The 19,731-nt window shown below is 37.4% G+C and overlaps 1 protein-coding gene across 2 annotated transcripts in view; it reads right to left on the bottom strand.

Moving 5' to 3' along the window:
- The window catches only part of LOC150094045 (uncharacterized), a 1,005,660-nt gene that overhangs the window by 600,614 nt on the left and 385,315 nt on the right, over window positions 1-19,731 (bottom strand). For both annotated transcript variants that reach the window (XM_090412663.1, XM_090412664.1), the window contains exon 16: window positions 14,997-15,077. In XM_090412663.1, coding sequence (XP_090268789.1) covers window positions 14,997-15,077 — 81 coding nt within the window. The remainder of the gene's footprint in view (window positions 1-14,996; window positions 15,078-19,731) is intronic.

Genomic DNA, 19,731 nt, shown 5'->3' with positions numbered 1-19,731 from the left:
CTATTAATATAATTAACGGCTATATTTTAGCCTGTTTTTGTTTAGGAGTGTCCCTTATATTTAATACATTGGCTAACATAACTCAAAAGGGGTATATATATATAATTTAGGACATTATGGGCGAGTGTAGAAGGCAATTATGGCAGAATAAAAAATGTTGAAAAACTATGTACATACCTTGATTTTGGTTTAAAGATGCCTTCTAAATCCAAGCTGTTGTGGAAGGGGGAAAGAGAGGGAAAGAACATGGGGATGTACTTGGGACACTATTAATATAATTAACGGCTATATTTTAGCCTGTTTTTGTTTAGGAGTGTCCCTTATATTTAATACATTGGCTAACATAACTCAAAAGGGGTATATATATATATAATTTAGGACATTACGGGCGAGTGTAGAAGGCAATTATGGCAGAATAAAAAATGTTGAAAAATTATGTACATACCTTGATTTTGGTTTAAAGATGCCTTCTAAATCCAAGCTGTTGTGGAAGGGGGGGAAGAGAGGGAAAGAACATGGGGATGTATCAAGGTATGTACATAATTTTTCAACATTTTTTATTCTGCCATAATTGCCTTCTACACTCGCCCGTAATGTCCTAAATTATATATATATACCCCTTTGGAGTTATGTTAGCCAATGTATTAAATATAAGGGACACTCCTAAACAAAAACAGGCTAAAATATAGTCGTTAATTATATTAATAGTATAATATAAATATGTACATATAGAAAGTATTTTTACCTTGGGTATAATAAATGTTAAAGATACCAAGCTATTTTAAACCTGGTTTTACTCCATTTCCCAAGTAAGCAAACAGACAAACAAGTCAAGTTTGCGCCTGCAAGTATTGCAAGTCAAGCTGACCCTGCACGTTATGCAAGACCAAGGCAACTCATGGTAAAAGTAGAATAAGCTTTGATCACTAATCTTAATATTTACCCTTAATGCAAAGCACATCTCCTGGAGGAGATGTATGATGCTTTGTATTAAAGGCAACGGACCATTACCCACCACCCATAATACAAAGCATCCTACATCTCCTCCAGGATGTAGGATGTGCTTTGCATTAAAGGTAAATATTAAGATTAGTGATCAGAGCTTATTCTACTTTTACCGTGAGCTGCCTTGGTCTTGCACTACGTGCAGGGTTAGCTAGACTTGCAACACTTGCAGGCGCAAACTTGACTTGTTTGTCTGTTTGTTTACTTGGGAAATGGAGTAAAACTAGGTTTAAAATAGCTTGGTATGTACATGTACATTTTCAAATTGCCCCCCAAAATATTCAAATTGCTCCCTGTGGGGTGTACAACCCACATTGAGAAACACTGCTCTATATTATTAAAATACAATATAGGACTGAGCCTTGCTCAACTTCCTAGATTCCACGCTACCATTTAATACTTTCTGGTGTTCGTCTATTAGCCCCCCCCCCCCCCCCAAGTCCAAAGCAGCAGCTTCATATCCATCCTCTTTGGTCCAACTTATGTAATACTTCCATGTGGTAGTCTGTGAAATGCTTTCACAAAGTCTGGCAGTATCATGATGTAATCATTTCCTTTATCTAAATCTACTGTCACTGTATTATAAAATGTAAGTAAATGTAAGTAATAGGAGGCAGGGCCTACCTATTACAAAGCCATGTCCACCATAGTGTATCATATTTACACCCATTCCTGGATTTTATCTTTAATTAACTTTTCCAATACTTTAACTACCACTCCCCAAATACTAATTAGTCCATAGAAAAATTTGATGTGAACAAATGACATCAATAACAGCATTACATTAAAAATGAAGATATTAGGAATTAACTTGACATTGTTTTTTCAATATCATTAGCTTTCAAGAATGCATGATCAGAGGTAATCTAAGGTGGTATGGCCATTTAAGCACAATGTGAGGGGGAATGCTTGGCAAAATATGTCTGATGGTAGGAAAACAATGTAAAGAAATACAACCAAGATTTTGTGGACTGATATATTTAGAAGTGCATTAGAAGACTGAAATATTAAATCTGTCAATACTGGTGTTTCTGCCAAGTAATAGACTAACCTGGAGAAAAATTCTGATAGAAAGTTAGAAAAATGTAAATTTAATAATGCAACATTATATCATCATGTTATCTTGTACACCCTTTTAAGGATACACATATACATATATTTGTATAGCAAACTGCTATACAAACTCCCTCTTTGTCTTCAACTTCATTCCCAATCAAGTGGAGTTGCTACAACATTTCAAACTCCTCATTCAGTTCTTCTAGGGTCAAGTACACCTCCAGTTTAAAGTCTTAGGCTTCAAGTTGTCTAACAAGCATTCATTAGGTCTACACTTACTTCTCTTGCCTGGAAAACTCATCTATAGTACTCTCCTTCACACATAGTTTTCGTCTTGCCATGTAACATGGCCAAACCACCTCAGCTTTGATTCCCAGACACTTAAATTACTTTTATTGTCCATCCCCCCCCCCAAAAAAAAACACACACACTATTAGAGTAGTGAGTTTTTGATACCACTTGCAAGTCTTAGGATTCACATTTTAGCTATGTCCATTCTATGAACCGGCTTCCAGTTCACCCACCCTGATTGGATCCTCCTATTGAGGTCTGAGTTCAGATGCACTGCTTTGGACACATAATTCTAGATATGTGAACACAGATACTTGTGGTATGTTCTCTGTTTTATTTCTACTGATCCTCAAGCCGCTATCTAATAAATCTTTCCTCTCTTGTTCAATTCTTTCTCCTCAGACTTTGTGCAAATCATCACATCCAGAGTGATTCAGTTCTTATCATCTCTGTCACTATATCCATAAGCATGACAAATAAGGGCTGAAAGCTGACTTTTTTTTGAACTCCCACTTTTAATGAGAGTGCCTCAATGGTTCTTACTCCATGTCACCTTTGTTTTTGCTACCCTCAAACATGTGCTGTACAAGGTGTACATGCCTTCCTGGAATCTCATTTTACATTAAACCATCTTCCTGTACACCCTTCAATTCTAACTGCCAACTTATGCAACAAGTTATGGATAGGCTATTTATTATTCCTGTCAAATGTCCTATTTACTGTAACATTTTAAGAGGTTTTTCTCTTGTCACCCTGTCATATGAATTTTGCAAATTTTTTTCTCTTTATTATTATTATTATTATTATGTGACACCTCCAGGGAGTCCAAGGACTCATCATGGGAGGGCACACTACTCTACTTTGCTAAATACATCTCATCCTCTCCACTACTACCATTGACGGCATCTATCGCCTATCATCACCAACAACAGTATTTTTTGTCTCTAAATTGCATGTGTTCTGAAGGCTGATTTGTCTGCATGCAGGATGAAAAACCCGAGTTTCCAGGAGAAAAAAACCTTCTACCACTGTATGAGATTGGCTAATTCGCCTTCAACTGAAAAAGCCCATATAAGGATTCCCCTCATCATGATGAGAATTGAACCCAGGTCTTTTCCAATCGAAGGATGCAATGTTCTGCTATTCTTCCAACTGCACTAAGGCAGTGCTATTTATATATTAAATGTTTTTCTTTAGTATAGTAAAATAATTAAATCAAATAGGCAAATGCCTTTGATTTTCCTGTAGGCTGTAGGTGAAGCCATTTTAGTCCTATCTAACTTTTAAAGAATGAGTGAGCAGTTCAATCTCCAGCAATAGCCAATCAGAGATAGCTGGCCCAAGACTATCACTAATTGAAAGCGGCATCCAGTGAAGAGACTGCTAATAAGTGTTGCCATCTCATGGTCTTTAACACAATATTTTGTTAGTGTTGGTTCTGCAGTCAATTTTCTTGAATATCACTTTGTTTTTTTCCTACTGGATTTTGAATGCTTCCATTAGAAAAGTAAATATTTTGTATATGAAAGGCAAAAGAGTCAATTCTGAATTCTTGGAGGACTGTATCAAAGGAAATCATTTTGTATATGAGAGGTAAGACGAGATAGTCAAGAAATCTTGGAGGACAGTAGGAATAGTGGAAAGAGAATGTCAGTTTTCTGTATCAACAAATTTGTGCTTCACTACTTGCAAACTGCATTTATAGCTTCGTGCTCTAGTGGTAGATGTCTTTCATTGCCTGGTGAAATACCACCACCACCTTGCTTATTAGAGATCTGAAGTGGCTGCAGCCATGTTTGAACAATAGAGCAAGGATTATGGTTTCATTCATCCCCCTCTCTTACCACATGCATTGAGAGTGATATTCTCAGTGACATGGCAATTGTAGTGTAGGGGGGAACAGTTCCACAAGCCAGCCAGTGGTTACTGCATGGGATCAAATTAGTTTGTAATAAATCTGGAGACAACCCAATCAGCTAGCATCAAATCCTGCAGCCAGTTATTTTAACAGTCCATGACTGGAGGACGACCAAGTAGAGTGGCAACAGGGAAAACTGACCAGGTCAAGATTCTAGTAGCAAGGCCCCTCCACAATAAAGATTACACCAAGTCTATCACCTTCCCCTACATCCAGGGCACCTCTGAGAAAATAACCAATATCCTCAAAAAATATGACCTTACTTCCTGTTACAGACCATATAAAAAGTTGGCATCTCTTATCTGCTCTACCAAAGACCAACCACTTCCCCTAGACCTACCTGGTGTATACCAGGTCCCTTGCAGCTGCAAATTGTCCTACTTTGGCCAAACAGGCAGAACAACAAATATCAGGATTAAAGAACACAAAGACTACATCCGGTTTCACCAGTACAGCCGCTCTGGGCTGGAAGACCATGCCTTAGATACCCACCATAAAATTCGTTGGAAGAAAACAAAAATAATTCATCGCAGCAAGTTTAAATATGAAAGATTTTTCAAAGAATCTTCAGCAGCTCTAAAAAACGTTCCTAACCTCAACAAATTTGGGTGCATGAAACTACCCCAAATTTGGGAGACTTACATTATGAGAACTTCAGCCCAACTGCCAAGACTACCAAATTAGCCCGCCAGAGGGCACCATTAGGACTTTAGGAACAATATTAATTTCTTGCTTTCTTCCTCATTTGCTTTATGTTAGTGCCTGCGTGCACATACCATATCTTTATGTTCCTGAAGATAGCAATGTGACGTTGCCAAAATATAGAAGTTATTCATTAAAGTTACCTTTAATTAATATACTTTATATGCGTTGTTAATTCCGTAAACTAATTACCAGTTATGACCAGGTCAAGTATGGACAGGAGACCAGGTTCCCTCTGTGTAGGCTGTATTTTTGCAAATCTGTCACCTCTCACTGGATGCCACATTTCCTTTTTATCTCTTTTTAAGTCTCAGGTCTGGTAGAGTTCCAAAGGAGTGGAAAGAGGGCAAAATAATTCCTTTGCATAAGCGCAGGGGGAATTCTAAGACTACACTGATCAGAATTAATCAGTATTATCTCAGGTGTGGTGGTAAAAGTGCTAGAAAAATTGGTAAAAAAGAGAATTCAAGAATGGGTAAATAAAAATATGACACTGTATGAGGGTCAACATGGCTTTTTGAAGGGTCAGTCATGGCTTAGTAATTTACTAACTTTTTAAAATACAGTAACAGTAGCTGAGTTGGATAAAGGAAATGCTACATGATACTTCTGCTGGATTTTGCAAAGGCATTTGACAGAATACCACATGGAACTCTGTTACGCAAATTAGAACAAACGGGGATGGATATGATATGACACTGATTAAGTAGATGAGAGTGTGGCTGTTCGACAGATAACAAAAAGTGGTATATATGGATGGGCAGAATCAAGGCAAAAACAGGAAATTAGTGATGTGCCATAAGTTTCAATGCTGAGACCATTGCTGTTTAATTTGCACATAAATGATATGAGGTATGATAGATTGTGTGAATAGATTGGATCTCTCGTGATGAGTGTTCAGACCATCAATGTGCCTGCATAATGAGGATGATGATGATAATCTTTTCCCCACCAATGAAATAATACGAAATAATCTGAAAGGAAATATTCAGTTGTTTGTTGAAGTGAAATTAGGTAGAGTAATAGTTAATCAAAGTAATGTGGAGAACTTGTAGGACGATTTAAATAAGCTGACAGTATGGGCAAAAGTTAATGGGTGTCAGATTAATGTCAAGAAATGTAAAGTATCCATTTTGAGATTAATAGATTACAAGCTGTATATCACATTGATGGCAATGTAATCCAAAAAATAGATGAAGCCAGAGATTTAGGGGTGATCGTGGACAGACATTTAGGGTTTAGAGGACATATTGTTAAGGTTTCTAAGGTAGCCATAAAATTATTTGGCTATTGAAGAACACATTACCAAGTAGAGATAAGGAAGTTGTTTATTCTTCTTTATAAGTCCTTGATATGCATTCATCTGGATTACTGTGCTCAAGTCTGGTCCCCTGGGTTTCTCCGGTATGAGGAAGCAGTGGAGAGGATTCAGAGGCAAGTGATCAAGATAGTGAGTGGACTGTGGAATGTTCCCTATGAGGACAGATTGAAGGTGCGTGGATTGCAGAAGTTGGTTGATATGAGAATAATAAGGGACGTGACAGAAGCATTTAGGTTGCTTGTAAGGTTTTATAGGATAGATGCAGGAGAAAGGATTTAGCACTTGGATAGAGGGACATAAGAAGGGGTCATTCCTAGAGGTTGAATAAAAGTGTGGTTAGTAGGGGTGTGGGGAATAGATTTTGTGCTTGGAGAGTTGTGAATGAGTGGAATGGATTGCCAGAGTCAGTCGTGAGTGCTTTGTTGTTAATGGGTTCAGGGAGAGGTATGATAGATTGGATCTCTCGTAATGAGTGTTCAGACTCCATCAATGTGCCTGTATGATGATGATGATAATAATAATCTTTTCCCCACCAATGAAACAACCAAAAGAAATACAACTTTTCTGCAGATCACAGAAATTCTCCCACAAAAATAAAGGAAGGTAAAATTGTTCCACTGAATAAAGGTGGTGATAAGGCTGCAGCTTCAAATTATAGGCCAATCTGTATATGTGGAGTTGTGGTGAAAGAGGTGGAGAGATTGGATATGGCTAGAGGGCGATAATGTGTGTAGTGTTGATAAGGAGCTCCTGAAATGTTAAGCGTATTATGAGTAATAATCAGCAATATTTCTTGAATTTTAGTATTGTTGTACTATTTATTTCTGAGAACAAAATGTGTCAGCATAATTTTTGGCATGATTTAATTAAATTGTTAGATTTCTTACTTATTAAACAGAACACAATAGCAGTATTCACGAGGTCAACGGCCAGTGTGACTAGGCGAGCAGTGCAAAAATCAAGTAGCATTAACAAAATAGACTTCTCAAAACTGATTTGATGTCATGAGTGTAATATGCAAGCCTGGCAGAGTGTAAAGGATGTGTTTGTGGAGAGAATGGATGGGAGACAAGGGAAGGTATGGATTTGTAGGAGAAGTGTGGTGTAATATTAGCCATGAGGCAATAAATGCAAAACAGACTGAAGATATAAAAGATGGTGTAAATGAAAGAAATGGAAAGGAAATGAAAGCTAGTGAAACTGACGGAGTGAAAAAAGACAAGAATGTAAAAGAGAAAGTTAGAAACAAAAAGAATGTAGAAGCGAAAGTAAGTGAAAGCAAAAAATGCAGAAGTGAAAGTAAGAATGTAGAAGTGAAAGTTAGTGATAAGGAAGTGAAAGAAAGTATGAATAAGGAAACGGAAGTACAGTGCAGCAGAACGAGAGGTTGCAAGGCTATGGGAGTGACAGAGTGAAATTGTCAGACTCCAAGATTTTATGAAACAGTTGTTGAAAATGAAAAATAAAATGAAGAATATGTTGAGTGATATAAGACATTTAATGGAAACTAATGAAAGTGTGCAAAAGAACAGAATGAAAGAAAAAAGGGCAACAGAGGTGACAAGTGACTCCAGGATAGCAGTGTATGGAGATTCCATAGTTGGAAAATTAGATAATGAGAGAACCCATAAGGTCTGCTATCCAGGAGGGAGAATGAACAGGATGATTCAGTCATTGGACATCAAGACAAAACGAGCAAGAGAACTGGTGATGGCAGGAGACAAATGATTAAAGTGTGAGGTTATTGAGAAGAATAAAAGAAAAAGTGCAGTGGGAAAGGTTGTCAGTGTGTTGCCAAGGTATGACAATGATGAATTGATATGGAGAGCTGGAGTCTTGAATAGTATGCTAGCACAGCTGCATGAAGAGAGGGGAGTATGTGGATGTATGGCATGTGTTGGAAATCAGAATGGAATTATACAGGTGGGATGGGTTCCATTTAAATAGCAGAACAGTGTGTGTGCCACATGCAAGACATCAAAAGGAAGAGATGATGTAAAAGATCAGGAGAGTGGTATCAAAAAGACAGGAGTGTTTGGCAGTGGAAATGATGGTAGTGTGAGAGAAGAAGAGAGAATGGGAAAGCAAGAGAAACAGGGAAAAGGGGTGGGGGAGCCTGGTTGTACAGGAGTGATATGGCATATATATATAGAGAGAGAGGATGTTGAAAGTAGCAGTGAATGTGTGTATATGGCAATGGAATATATTGTGATGTGGGTGAAGAAGTTGAGAGTGAGCAGGTACATGTGGTAAGTGGTGACCAGTCCTTGGATAGGACTGGTTATAGACATAAAAATAACTGCTGTGTTTGTTTACAAATGCCAGAAGTATTAGAAATAAGAGAGATGAAATGGTTTCAGTGATTGAGTTTATTCACCCCAAAATTATTGGAATAAGTCAAACATGATTGAATGAAGATGATATCGTAACAGGAATAGAAATGGAAGGATACAGTTTTTTTTTTTGAAAGAATAAAAAGAGCACGAAGTGAGGGAAAGTTCTTCTGATGATAGCAATGGAATTAAGTCCACATAAAGTAGACATCAAAGAGGGAAATAGTGGCACTGGTTATGAGGCAGTGTGGTATAATGTGGAAGTTGACAGGAAGATATTTAGTTGGATGATGCTATAGGCCAGGAAATGTGAAGGACGGTGATGAAGAAATATATAAACAACTTGGATAAGTGAACAAAGGAAGGGTAATTATTATAGGCAATTTTCATTATGATGGTATAGATTGGAATGAAGAAATAGCATATGGGAATAAGGAAAATGAATTTCTAGAGTTTTTGAGAGATAGATATTTCAGTCAGCGTGTAAAGGAAGGCACACAAGGATCGAGAGTTTTAGATATGATCATATTGCCAGAGAATGTAATTGTGAGTGGGGATTTCACACTTTCCTCCAATTGGTGAGTGATCATGAAGTGATCCCATGGGTTGTGGCTAGCCCTGTGCAGAATTCTGAGAGTCAATGATATATGTAAAATTATAAGGCTGGTGATTATAACAAGCTCAGGAGAGAGCTTGGAGCAATAGTGTGGAATGAGGAGTCGAGCAGTAAGGAAATAAATGCTGATTGGTAACTGACAAAGAAATACATAACAGCATCAATGTGTTAATGTATTCTGAAGGCTAAAAGGCTGAATAAAGTAGGTGTAAAATGAATGAATTATTGTGATGTGGGACTTAAGCATGAATTCTGGAAGAAGAAGAAGTTACTCTGGAGGCAATACAAAATGAATAATGGTAATAATCAGTTACATGAAGAGTATAAACAAGCCAGGGGAGTGAAATAGTTAGTAAGGAAAACAAAAGTACAGTATGATCAGAAATTCGCAAATTAGACAAAGAAAAACCAAGAGAGTTTTTTTTTTTTTAGATATGTAACAAGTAGAAGGAAGAATGATGATGGAAAGATGATGTTAATGGATGAAAATGGAAGAATGGTAACTGCTGCAGAAGACATTGTTGAGGTATTCAGTGATCAGTTGATAATGGTATTTCATCCTGATCATGAGGAACTTAAGTGTAGAGAACATAAGAGAGGATGGCTTAATTGTGAGTAAGTAGGAGGTATTTGAGAAAGTAAATAACCTCAATGTCAATAAGTGATAGGATTTGATGACATATCACCACGAGTCTTAAGGGAATGTTCCAGGGAAGTGGCATGCTTGTTTAATAAGAGTCTTACTACAGCACAGGTTCCAAGGTAGTGGAAGGAAAGTAAAATTGTACTACTGCATAAAGGTGGTGATAAGGCTGTGGCTTCAAATTATAGGTCAATCTGTATATCTGAAGTTGTGGCAAAAGTACTAGAGAGAGAGAGATTGCTGAGAAGTAGGATACAGAATTGGATTGAAAACAGCAGTATTATGTGTGGTTATCGGCATGGGTTTGTTAAAGGAAGATCATGTTTTACTAACTTACTTATGTACTATAACAAGGCGACAAATACCTTGGACAGGGAAGATGCATAAACAGTGATGTACTTGGATTTTACAAAAGATTTTCATTAGCTCCCACATGACAAACTATTACATAAATTGAAACACATCGGCAATTTGGGATTTAGCTGACAAAACTATATTCTTATTGGTTAAACCAAAATAAAAAATGATGGTACAACACGACAAAATTTCATGCCGTGTAGGGCGTCGCCCAGTTAAACAAGGCCTCCATTGTTTTCACCAGGGAACCAGGGTGAAAAGCGAAAAGTCAGCTACTGGAACAAATCTGAAAACACACACCCCAACTCAACATCACCAGAGTTAAAAATCGGTACTATCAACATAAGAATTCTGAATGGCAAAGAAATTGAGCTAGCTCAGGAATTAGATAAGTACCAGATCGACATAATAGGGGTGACTGAAACAAAAAAGACAAAAACTGGTGAGATCTTTCTGAGCAATAAATACAAAATGTTATATTCAGGCAGTGACAATCAAGGAAAAGAAGGCGTAGCCATAGTATTCAACACAAATACGATGCTAATCTTCTTGAATGGCAGTTAGTCTCAAGTAGAGTAATATGGGCAAATATGAGAATGGGGAACTGGACAATGAAATTATTTGTGCCTATGGTCCCACAGAAGGTTCTACTAAGGTAGAAGGGGAGGAATTTTTTGAGGCTTTAGAAAAAGCAACTGACACAATGAAAAAGGAAAAGTTGGTCCTTGTTGGTGATCTAAGTAGCAGAGTAGAAAATGATTGTGAGACATACAAAAATATTTTGGGAAAATTTGGAGAAAAGAGCAAAGCTAATAATAATGGCAAATATCTGTTGGATTTCTGCTCAGGACATGGACTGGTTATTACTAACACAATGTTCCAACATAAAAATGTGCACAAATTCACATGGAGAGAAGAGGCAAGGAACAAGAAAAGTCTCATTGACTATGTTATTGTTGATAGTGATGTTTTCTCCCTGGTGCAGAACACCAGAGTGTACAGAGGATTTGAAATTGGAAGTGATCACTATTTAGTCTTGAGTAGGAAAAAATTGAATTTCATATTGAAAAGAATAACATGTAAGAAAGTTTTAAAGCGAATAAAAGTTGAGCAGCTCTCAGATGTGAACTGTAGACTAAAATACACAAAGATTATTGAAGAATAAATGAAAGAGTTTGAGAACAGGAATCAAACCTTGGAGATTCAGTGGCAAGCCTTGAAGAAAGCCCTGATTGATACAGCTAAAGAGGCATGTGGTGAAGTTGTCTGCAAAGATAGAAAAATTAGAATTCCATGGTGGACACGGGAAGTTAAAGAGGCAGTGAAGGAAAAGAAGAAAGCATATCAAAAGTTGCTGGCAAATAAGTCAGCTAGTGCTCTTAGAGAATACAGAGACAAATGCAAGAATGATAAACAGTGTGTTAAACTACCTAAACAAAAGTCATGGGAGGACTTTGGCAAGAATATAGAAAATAAATATCAAGAAGGTGGCAAAATATTCTGGAGGTTGTTGAAGAAGCTTAGGATTGGAGGAAAGAGTGCTGTAAAAGGAGTTAGAGATGATAAAGGTGAAATGAAAACGGAAGAAACAGATATCCTTGAAGTAAGGAGTAATTACTTTAACTAAACTGCTAAATGAAACAAGCAGTGATGACAGCACAGTGGTAAAAAACACTGACCAGGCATGCAGTCAGGAATACATATCCATACTTGAAGTAGAAAAAGCCATCCAAGGCTTGAAATGTGGAAAGGCAGCAGGAGTAGATGATATTCCACCAGAAATGCTGAAGTATGGTGGTATAAGAGTCTTACAGTGGCTGCACTGCATAGTTCAGAAAGCCTGGACAGAGGGACGAATTCCCGATGATTGGAGTAGAGCTCTCATAGTACCCATATATAAAAAGGGAAATAAAACTGAATGTGAGAATTAGAGAGGTATTTTCCTACTGAGTGTTCCTGGCAAGATCTATACGCAAGTATAGATCTATGCAAGAAACAGTTGAGAAGAATTGTGGAAGAAAAGCTGGGTGAAGAACAAACTGGATTCAGTCCAAATAGAGGCTGTCAGGATCAGATCTTCACTTTACTACAAATAGACAAGAAAGCATGGGAATATAACAAAGATCTGCATTTAAGTTTGTCGATTTGGAAAAGGCATATGACAAGGTGCCAAGAGAGAGAAGCTATTCAATACATTACAGTTATATGGTGTCAATGGGGCATTATATCAAGCATTATATTATTTGAGTTGTAAGTCAGCAGTTAGAATTGAAGGAAGTACAGGAAGATGGTTTAACGTTAAATCTGGTGTGACACAAGGATGTATGTTATCCCCTCTGTTATTCATTATCTATATGGATCACATTATGAAGGAAAGTGGTATTAAACATGATATCAAAATTGGAGATGTTAATGTCAGCTCTTTGCTTTATGCGGATGATGTTATACTTCTAAATAAATCTGCTACAAGTCTGCAAGATTCACTGACTAAATTGAATAACTGTTGTAATAGATATGGTATGAAGGTCAGCAATAAAAAGACAAAGACAATGAAAACAGTTAGAATCATTGAAATGTCAACTGTGTTGTGAATGAAGAACCTGTGTAACAAGTAAAACATTTGAGCTACTTAGGCATGATTTTTAGTGAAGACGGTAAATTAAATATAGAAATAGACAACAGAATCAGAAGTCAATTGAATAAATTAATATGGAATAAGAGAATTACTAGTCGGAACACTAAATTAGCTATATACAAGACAGTGTTCAAACCAGTTTTAACTTATGTATCTGAGAGCTGGGTCAGAAGTAAAACCCTTGACCAAAGACTAGAGACCCCAGATATGAGAGTCCTGAGAAAGATTAGCAGCTTGAACAGATGGCATCAATGGCAATATCATATTAAAAATGAGGATATTAGGAAAGAACTTGACATTGTCAGCATCTAGGAGTGCGTTAGCAGAGCTAATCTCAGGTGGTATGGTCACTTAAACAGAATGGGCGAGGAAAGATTAGCAAAACAAGTGTTCTCTGCCAGGTTGGCAGCAAAACGACCCAGAGGAAGATCAAGATATAGGTGGTTTGATACGGTACAAAGTGCCTTAGACGATAGAAATATATGATCTGATAATGTTGGAGTCTTGACAAGTAACAGACTGATTTGGAGAAAAATTGTAGATAGGAAGATGTAATTTTTTTCATGTAGTACTATCATATCCTGTAATCCCTTGAGGGTACATGGTAGGAATTTTATGATGATGATGATGGGATTGGATAATAGACTTCTGACTTGGTCAAGTGATTGGCTGTCAGATAGGTATCAGAAAGTTGTATATGGGGGTGTGGTATCCCATAAGAGGAAAGTCACCACAAGGGTCAGTTTTGGGACTATTGTTGTTTAATTTGTATGTTAATGATATTGGGATGAGTTTAACTAGCGATATACAGCTATTTATAGATGATGCAAAATTGGGAAGAGCAACGTAGAGTCAAGCACATATTATGGCATTGCAGGAGGACTTGAATAGATATCATAAATGTGCAGGTAAGGGGAAATGTCAGTTCAATGTTGCAAAGTGTGAAGTTTTGAAATTTGATAAGCAATGATGGGATACAAAGGATACACTTGGTGGGGAAACTTTAAACGAGGTAGAGGAAATGAGAGATCTGGAAGTGGTCGTGAAGAAGGACCTGAGGTTCAAGGGCTGCATTGCACAAGTTGCGAAGACATCACATTGGATAATGGCAATGATTCAGAGGACTCTGACATCCAGAAATAAATAGGTTATGATGCCATTGCATAAGGACTTGATCAGGCCTCATATGGATTATTGTGCACAGATCTGGTCACTAGGTTTTCATGGTGATGAGGAACTGTTGGAAAGGGTCCAGAGAAGATTAACAAAGGCTGTCAGCGTCTTTGGAATTAGGAGTACGAGACAGATTGTCAGAATGTAAACTGCAAAGCTTCGAAAAAAGGAAGGTGGGGGGGGGTATTAATGAGACATATAGACTAGTAAGGGGTTATTATTATGAGGTGACATATAAGAGATTTTTCATAGAATGAGAGAGGAGAGAAGAACAAAAGACCATTGCTGCAAATTGTATAAAGAGGTTATGAGCAGAGGAGGAAGGAAAACGTTCTTTAAATGGAGAGTGGAACGCATTGTCTGAGTGTGTTATGAATGTAGACACTTTGAAACATCTTAAGGCATGGTTGGATGAGCATTGCGTGCAATAGTGTGTACCTCTCATGATGAGTCTCTGACTCCATGGAGGTCAGATGTTAATAATGATAATAATAATAATAATAAAATAGTTCCAAAAAATCATAAAACAAAACAAAACATAAAATGAGGATATTAGGAAAGAACTTGACATTGTCAGCATCTAGGAGTGCGTTAGCAGAGCTAATCTCAGGTGGTATGGTCACTTAAACAGAATGGGCGAGGAAAGATTAGCAAAACAAGTGTTCTCTGCCAGGTTGGCAGCAAAACGACCCAGAGGAAGATCAAGATATAGGTGGTAAACACAAAAAAAACAAAAACTGAACCAAAAAATCAATCATAAACGAAAAACAAAGAACCTAACAACATTAATTGTTACAAAAAAAAAATAAATAAAATAAAATATTCAATCACATACTCTCCAGTAGGAGGTGTTAGCTATAAACCGATTATAAAACAAATACATGCATAAGTAGATTAATCATGAAACTAATAATGATGAAGTACTATCTCAAAATTAATCACTAACCTCAGCAGTATTCAGTGTTAAATACATTTTAGCAAGGCAATATTTCAGGCAAACAACATCTGTGTTTTTGATATTTTGTAACTGCAAAAAAAATAAATATTGTCAAAAGACCACAATCATTTCACTTCTTTATTTAAAAAAAACAATTGATAATTTAAAATGGGAAAGGCAAACTAAAAAGATATGAGATCCTTCTAAGTGATGAAGGGGATTCAGTGATGTGTGACCAATAAGATTATTTATCAAACATCACTGTATCTTCATTATTTTTCTCTTTTTTTTTAAAGGTATTACACATAAAAGATAAATCAGGCAAAGATACTTATTACCTAACTTATATTTTGCTGGATTTCAAATGAGCATCTTCAGACCATCTCATCAAGTTATCTGTATACCATGAGTATGTGAAACAAATGAAACTGTAAGACATAAAAAGATCTAAAGTACTAATTTGGGCAACTTCTAATGTCATGACGTTTTCACAGCTGTTGTGTTAAAGCTGATTTAAGATAACTGTCTCCCAAATTTTTTCCAGATAATGCAGCCATACTTGATGAGATTAGGAGAAGGCTTTATGGTCATTACTGTTTCTAAAAATAGTCTCTAGTTTTTTAGCTACTTTTATACAGCACATTCGTTTTCTTCCAAATAATACTGTGTGATGAGGTGTCTAAAGCATGATCTGCCAGTCTGACTTGCTGTAATAATGGTGGCAAATGTATTTTTCTTGTGTTCTCTGAGGGGAAATGTTAACAGATTTTCCTGTTTGTTCACAGTTGGCTATGTTAACCATAAGGCACTCCAGGATGAACAGAGGATTGAATCTGTTCTTAGGTGAGTGGATCAGAGTTCCTAATTTGACATGCAGTTTGCATGTGTTATGCCGATTATATTTCATTAGTACTTAAGCTATCTTTTCAGATGTACCCAGATATTTTGTTCTTGTGTGTTGAGGGGGAGCAAAAGTAGATTGTGGGACTATGAGTGTAGGATACCGGAATCAGCATGAGATAAATGATGAAGGAAAGCAAGGTAGTGATGGTAGGATAGCCTCAACAGGAGCAACAAAATCAAAGGAAATCTAAGGACTTGAATGTTGGGATGATGATGATGATGTATTAGGAATAATGGTGCAGAGTGACCTTGATACAATTTTTTTTTTTTAAATATCTGATCCATACACGAAAGGCTTTAGCCTTTCATATATAGCACATTAATGCTGTGTGTAGGCAAGAGAAATAGAAGACAGGAGGAGTCTATTCACATTTCACTTGAACAGCCAAGTTTGTAATCTTTGGCAAAGGCAGAATGGGGGAGACTGTAGCAAGACAGAAGTAGATGGAATGAAAGAGGAGACAATGAAGTTGGTTTGGTGAGTTTCAAGATGGACTGTAAAAGGGGATTGGTTAGCAATGGCTCTTGCTTTAAGATTTTGGAAGAGACTGTAGGATTAATAGTGGCCAATTCAGCAGGGTACTGTCCATAAACATATCTGTAGAAGAGGCACAAGGCAGACACTGAATATCTGTGAGAGAGAGGAAATGAGGGTTTGTGAGAAAGGGATCATTAATTCTAAGGGATCGTAAGACTGCTCTATTCTCCTGAATAGAATAGAGCAGTCTTAGAGAGGATTTTGGTGCACCATCCTAAATATGGGAGTAATATTTCATGATTGTGAAGTTTTGGGCTTTGTATAGAGTTAGCAGCTGTGAAGGTGTGATGAAGGGGATTCAGTGATGTGTGACCAATAAGATTATTTGTCAAACATCACTGTATCTTCATTATTTTTCTCTTTTTTTTTAAAGGTATTACACATAAAAGATAAATCAGGCAAAGATACTTATTACCTAACTTATATTTTGCTGGATTTCAAATGAGCATCTTCAGACCATCTCATTTGAAATGGTTGTGCCAGGAAAGATCAGAGGTGCAGGTCAGACCAAGAAGAGAATTCTGATCATGTTTGGATATCTCAGTATTACTCAAGGTAAGGGGAAGGGATGCGAGCTCTTTCTTGTGAGAGATCAAACAGAACTGAGTTTTGGTGGCATTGAAGTTTACAAGGTTGTCCTTGCTCCAATGAGATATAGCTAGAGGATCTGAGTTCAGGTCCCTGGTCATGGTAGATCTTTAGGATTCTACTACTTGAGCACTACAAGGTTTGTTGAATGAAAAGGAGGAATGAAGTGCACTGTCATCAGGATAGGATTGGAAGTCTGAAAGAGCAGGTCATTTATATGCAAGAGGAAGAGAATGGGTGAAAGACAGAACCGGATACTCCTGAAGAAATGACAAGGGCAACCACGTGAGTTTTTCCAAATTTCTCCATGGTCTGAGTCCATAGGTAGGTGGCAGGATCTATAATTGGGGGGGGGGGTCACTGATTAATGGTATGTCGGTGGTTCAAGAGTTGGTCGTTGATGACTTTCTCCATAATTTTTGAGCGAACAGAAGTGAGGGCAATTGGACAGTAGTTCATTGTGATACAGTACAGGTGTTAGTTCTGGTACACAATTTTTTAACACAACAGGAGGGATACCATCAGAACCAGATGCATTGTTTGTGTTCATGTTATTAAGGATTCTTCAGATTTCTTTTTGTCAGAAGACTATGGGAGACATGAAGGGAGCATCCTTTGCAGAATGGAGGGAAGTTTGCTCAGGTCATCAATGCAGGAATTAGAAGAGAGAGAGAGAGTTGAAGAGATCAGATTGATTGATGGAGTCTGGTGAGCAATAGAGGGAGAATATAAAAAGTGCAGGTTGATTTGGTAGAGAAATTTTGAGCCAAAGTAGATCAAACAGTGGGGATTCAGTGTCTGGCATGGTATGTCAGTTCTGAAGAATGCACAAGTGCCACCGTTGTGGTGGAAAGAGTGTGTAGTTTGTTGGGCAGTTGAGGTAGTGGCTGTTGAGATTGCCAGTTCGGATTCTGAAAAGAATAGTAGTTCTGGTTTAGATGATTGTAGGTGGTGGTGGTACACATCATTTATAATGTTCTTTAGGTCACGAATGTTGGTGAAGTGGATGTGGAAACTTTTCGGTAAGAATTACTGTTGATGGATCGTTTGGTTGGATTTTTGTTGGCTGGATTTTTTATATATATATATATATATATATATATTTTACCTATTTTGTGTGGGAAAATTTTTTGAGATCCACAGTAGAAATGCATTTCTTTCAAGTTCCGGTTCAATGTGTTTGGTGAGGAAGAGAGAAAGGAAGTGGGGCATGCAGTGAGAGGCGACAGACTTGCAAACAGAATGCCCATACAGAGGGGAGTCGGTCTCTTTTCCATGCATGTCCTCGACAGCTCCCCCTTGCAGCCACAGTATTTGGTCTCCCTCCAGTTACAAACTGGCAAAATACATGGTTTCACGATTTGTCACTAGCTGATCAGGAAGCTTCTGGGTTCGTTACTACCTATGTCGGTCACATGTACTAACCAGCCGGGCAGGTGGTGGAACCGTTTTACTGCTGTACTCTCAAATGGGGAAGGGTCTGGGCCCCTATAGTCATATTGTCTTTGAAAGTATCACTCTCACTGTATGTGGGAGGACAGAAACCAGAACCCCTTGCTCTAACGGCCAACATGGCTGCAGCCACTTCAGGTCTCTAATAAGCAGGATGATGGTATTTCACCAGGTGATGAAAGACCTCTAGCCACCTAGAGGTCTAACTGGCATTTCCTCCAACTACGGAAGATATACATTTGTGGCGGCAATTTCATCAGGTTTGCCAGAGCCCCATTTGTGGAAAAAGTTTATACCGCTGGAAGGCAGGGATGGCTTGACTATATATTTTGTGCATCGATGGCCTTTTAGTAGCCCACAAATCATCATTAGTAGTTAGTTCACAAATCATTCATGTCAATGAGGCATGGTTAATGGAGGAACATGTACTTATGAGAACAGAATTGATGGTTAAAGCATTTTTTGAAAAGACAGAAAAGATAAAAGAGGATATGGGGTATTACTGCATATGAATCTTCATGCAGTAATGATAATGACTTTGAGATGATTTGAAAACACATTTAGATAAATATGAATTTTAAATATTTAGTGAGGTGTTGATACAAGCCAGGAAATGCAGAGAGAGATGAAATAACAAGTGTAAGGAGATGGAATTCCTTGAGCTACTTAGGGACTTCTACCCTATACTGCACCGAGATGAAGCAATGTGTTAAATGAGTGCAGAATTTAATAATATCATATCATATGGTGATAACAGATGTCACTATTATGTCACCAACTATATATATATATATAGAGAGAGAGAGAGAGAGAGAGAGAGAGAGAGAGATCAAGTGGTTTGATAAAGTGACTAGGGAGACACAAGCTTCATAATACAAAAGGTATATATATGGAATTATAGAAACAGACTGTGATGTGCTGTGGCTTGATCAGTTGAAGGGGAGAGAAATCATCAATGCCTGGGACTTTATCCAAAAAACAGTTACTTATGGCAATGCTGATTGTATTCCTAAGATCAAGAGGATAAATAAAGTAGGATTGAAATGAATGAATCATGCAGGAGTTTTTGAGAAAGTGTATATCATGGAGGAGATATAAAGTACGTGCATGGTCTGAAAAGTTCTCAGCCTCGACCATAGATGGCAACAATATCAGCAAGTTTATTTTTTCTAAGTTGGTACATCTGTCATAAGCATCCATGTGAAATTGCAAGACATTTTATCAAATAGTTTGTTTTATACAGCTGTCTGAAACAAAAGAGTT

Source organism: Typopeltis vanoorti, chromosome 23 (genome assembly GCF_054136105.1).
Source record: "Typopeltis vanoorti isolate ZY-2024b chromosome 23, IOZ_Tvanoo_1.0, whole genome shotgun sequence".
NCBI lineage: Eukaryota > Metazoa > Arthropoda > Arachnida > Uropygi > Thelyphonidae > Typopeltis > Typopeltis vanoorti.
The sequence above is the reverse complement of the archived record's forward strand: the minus strand, read 5'-3'. Positions and strand labels throughout refer to the sequence as shown.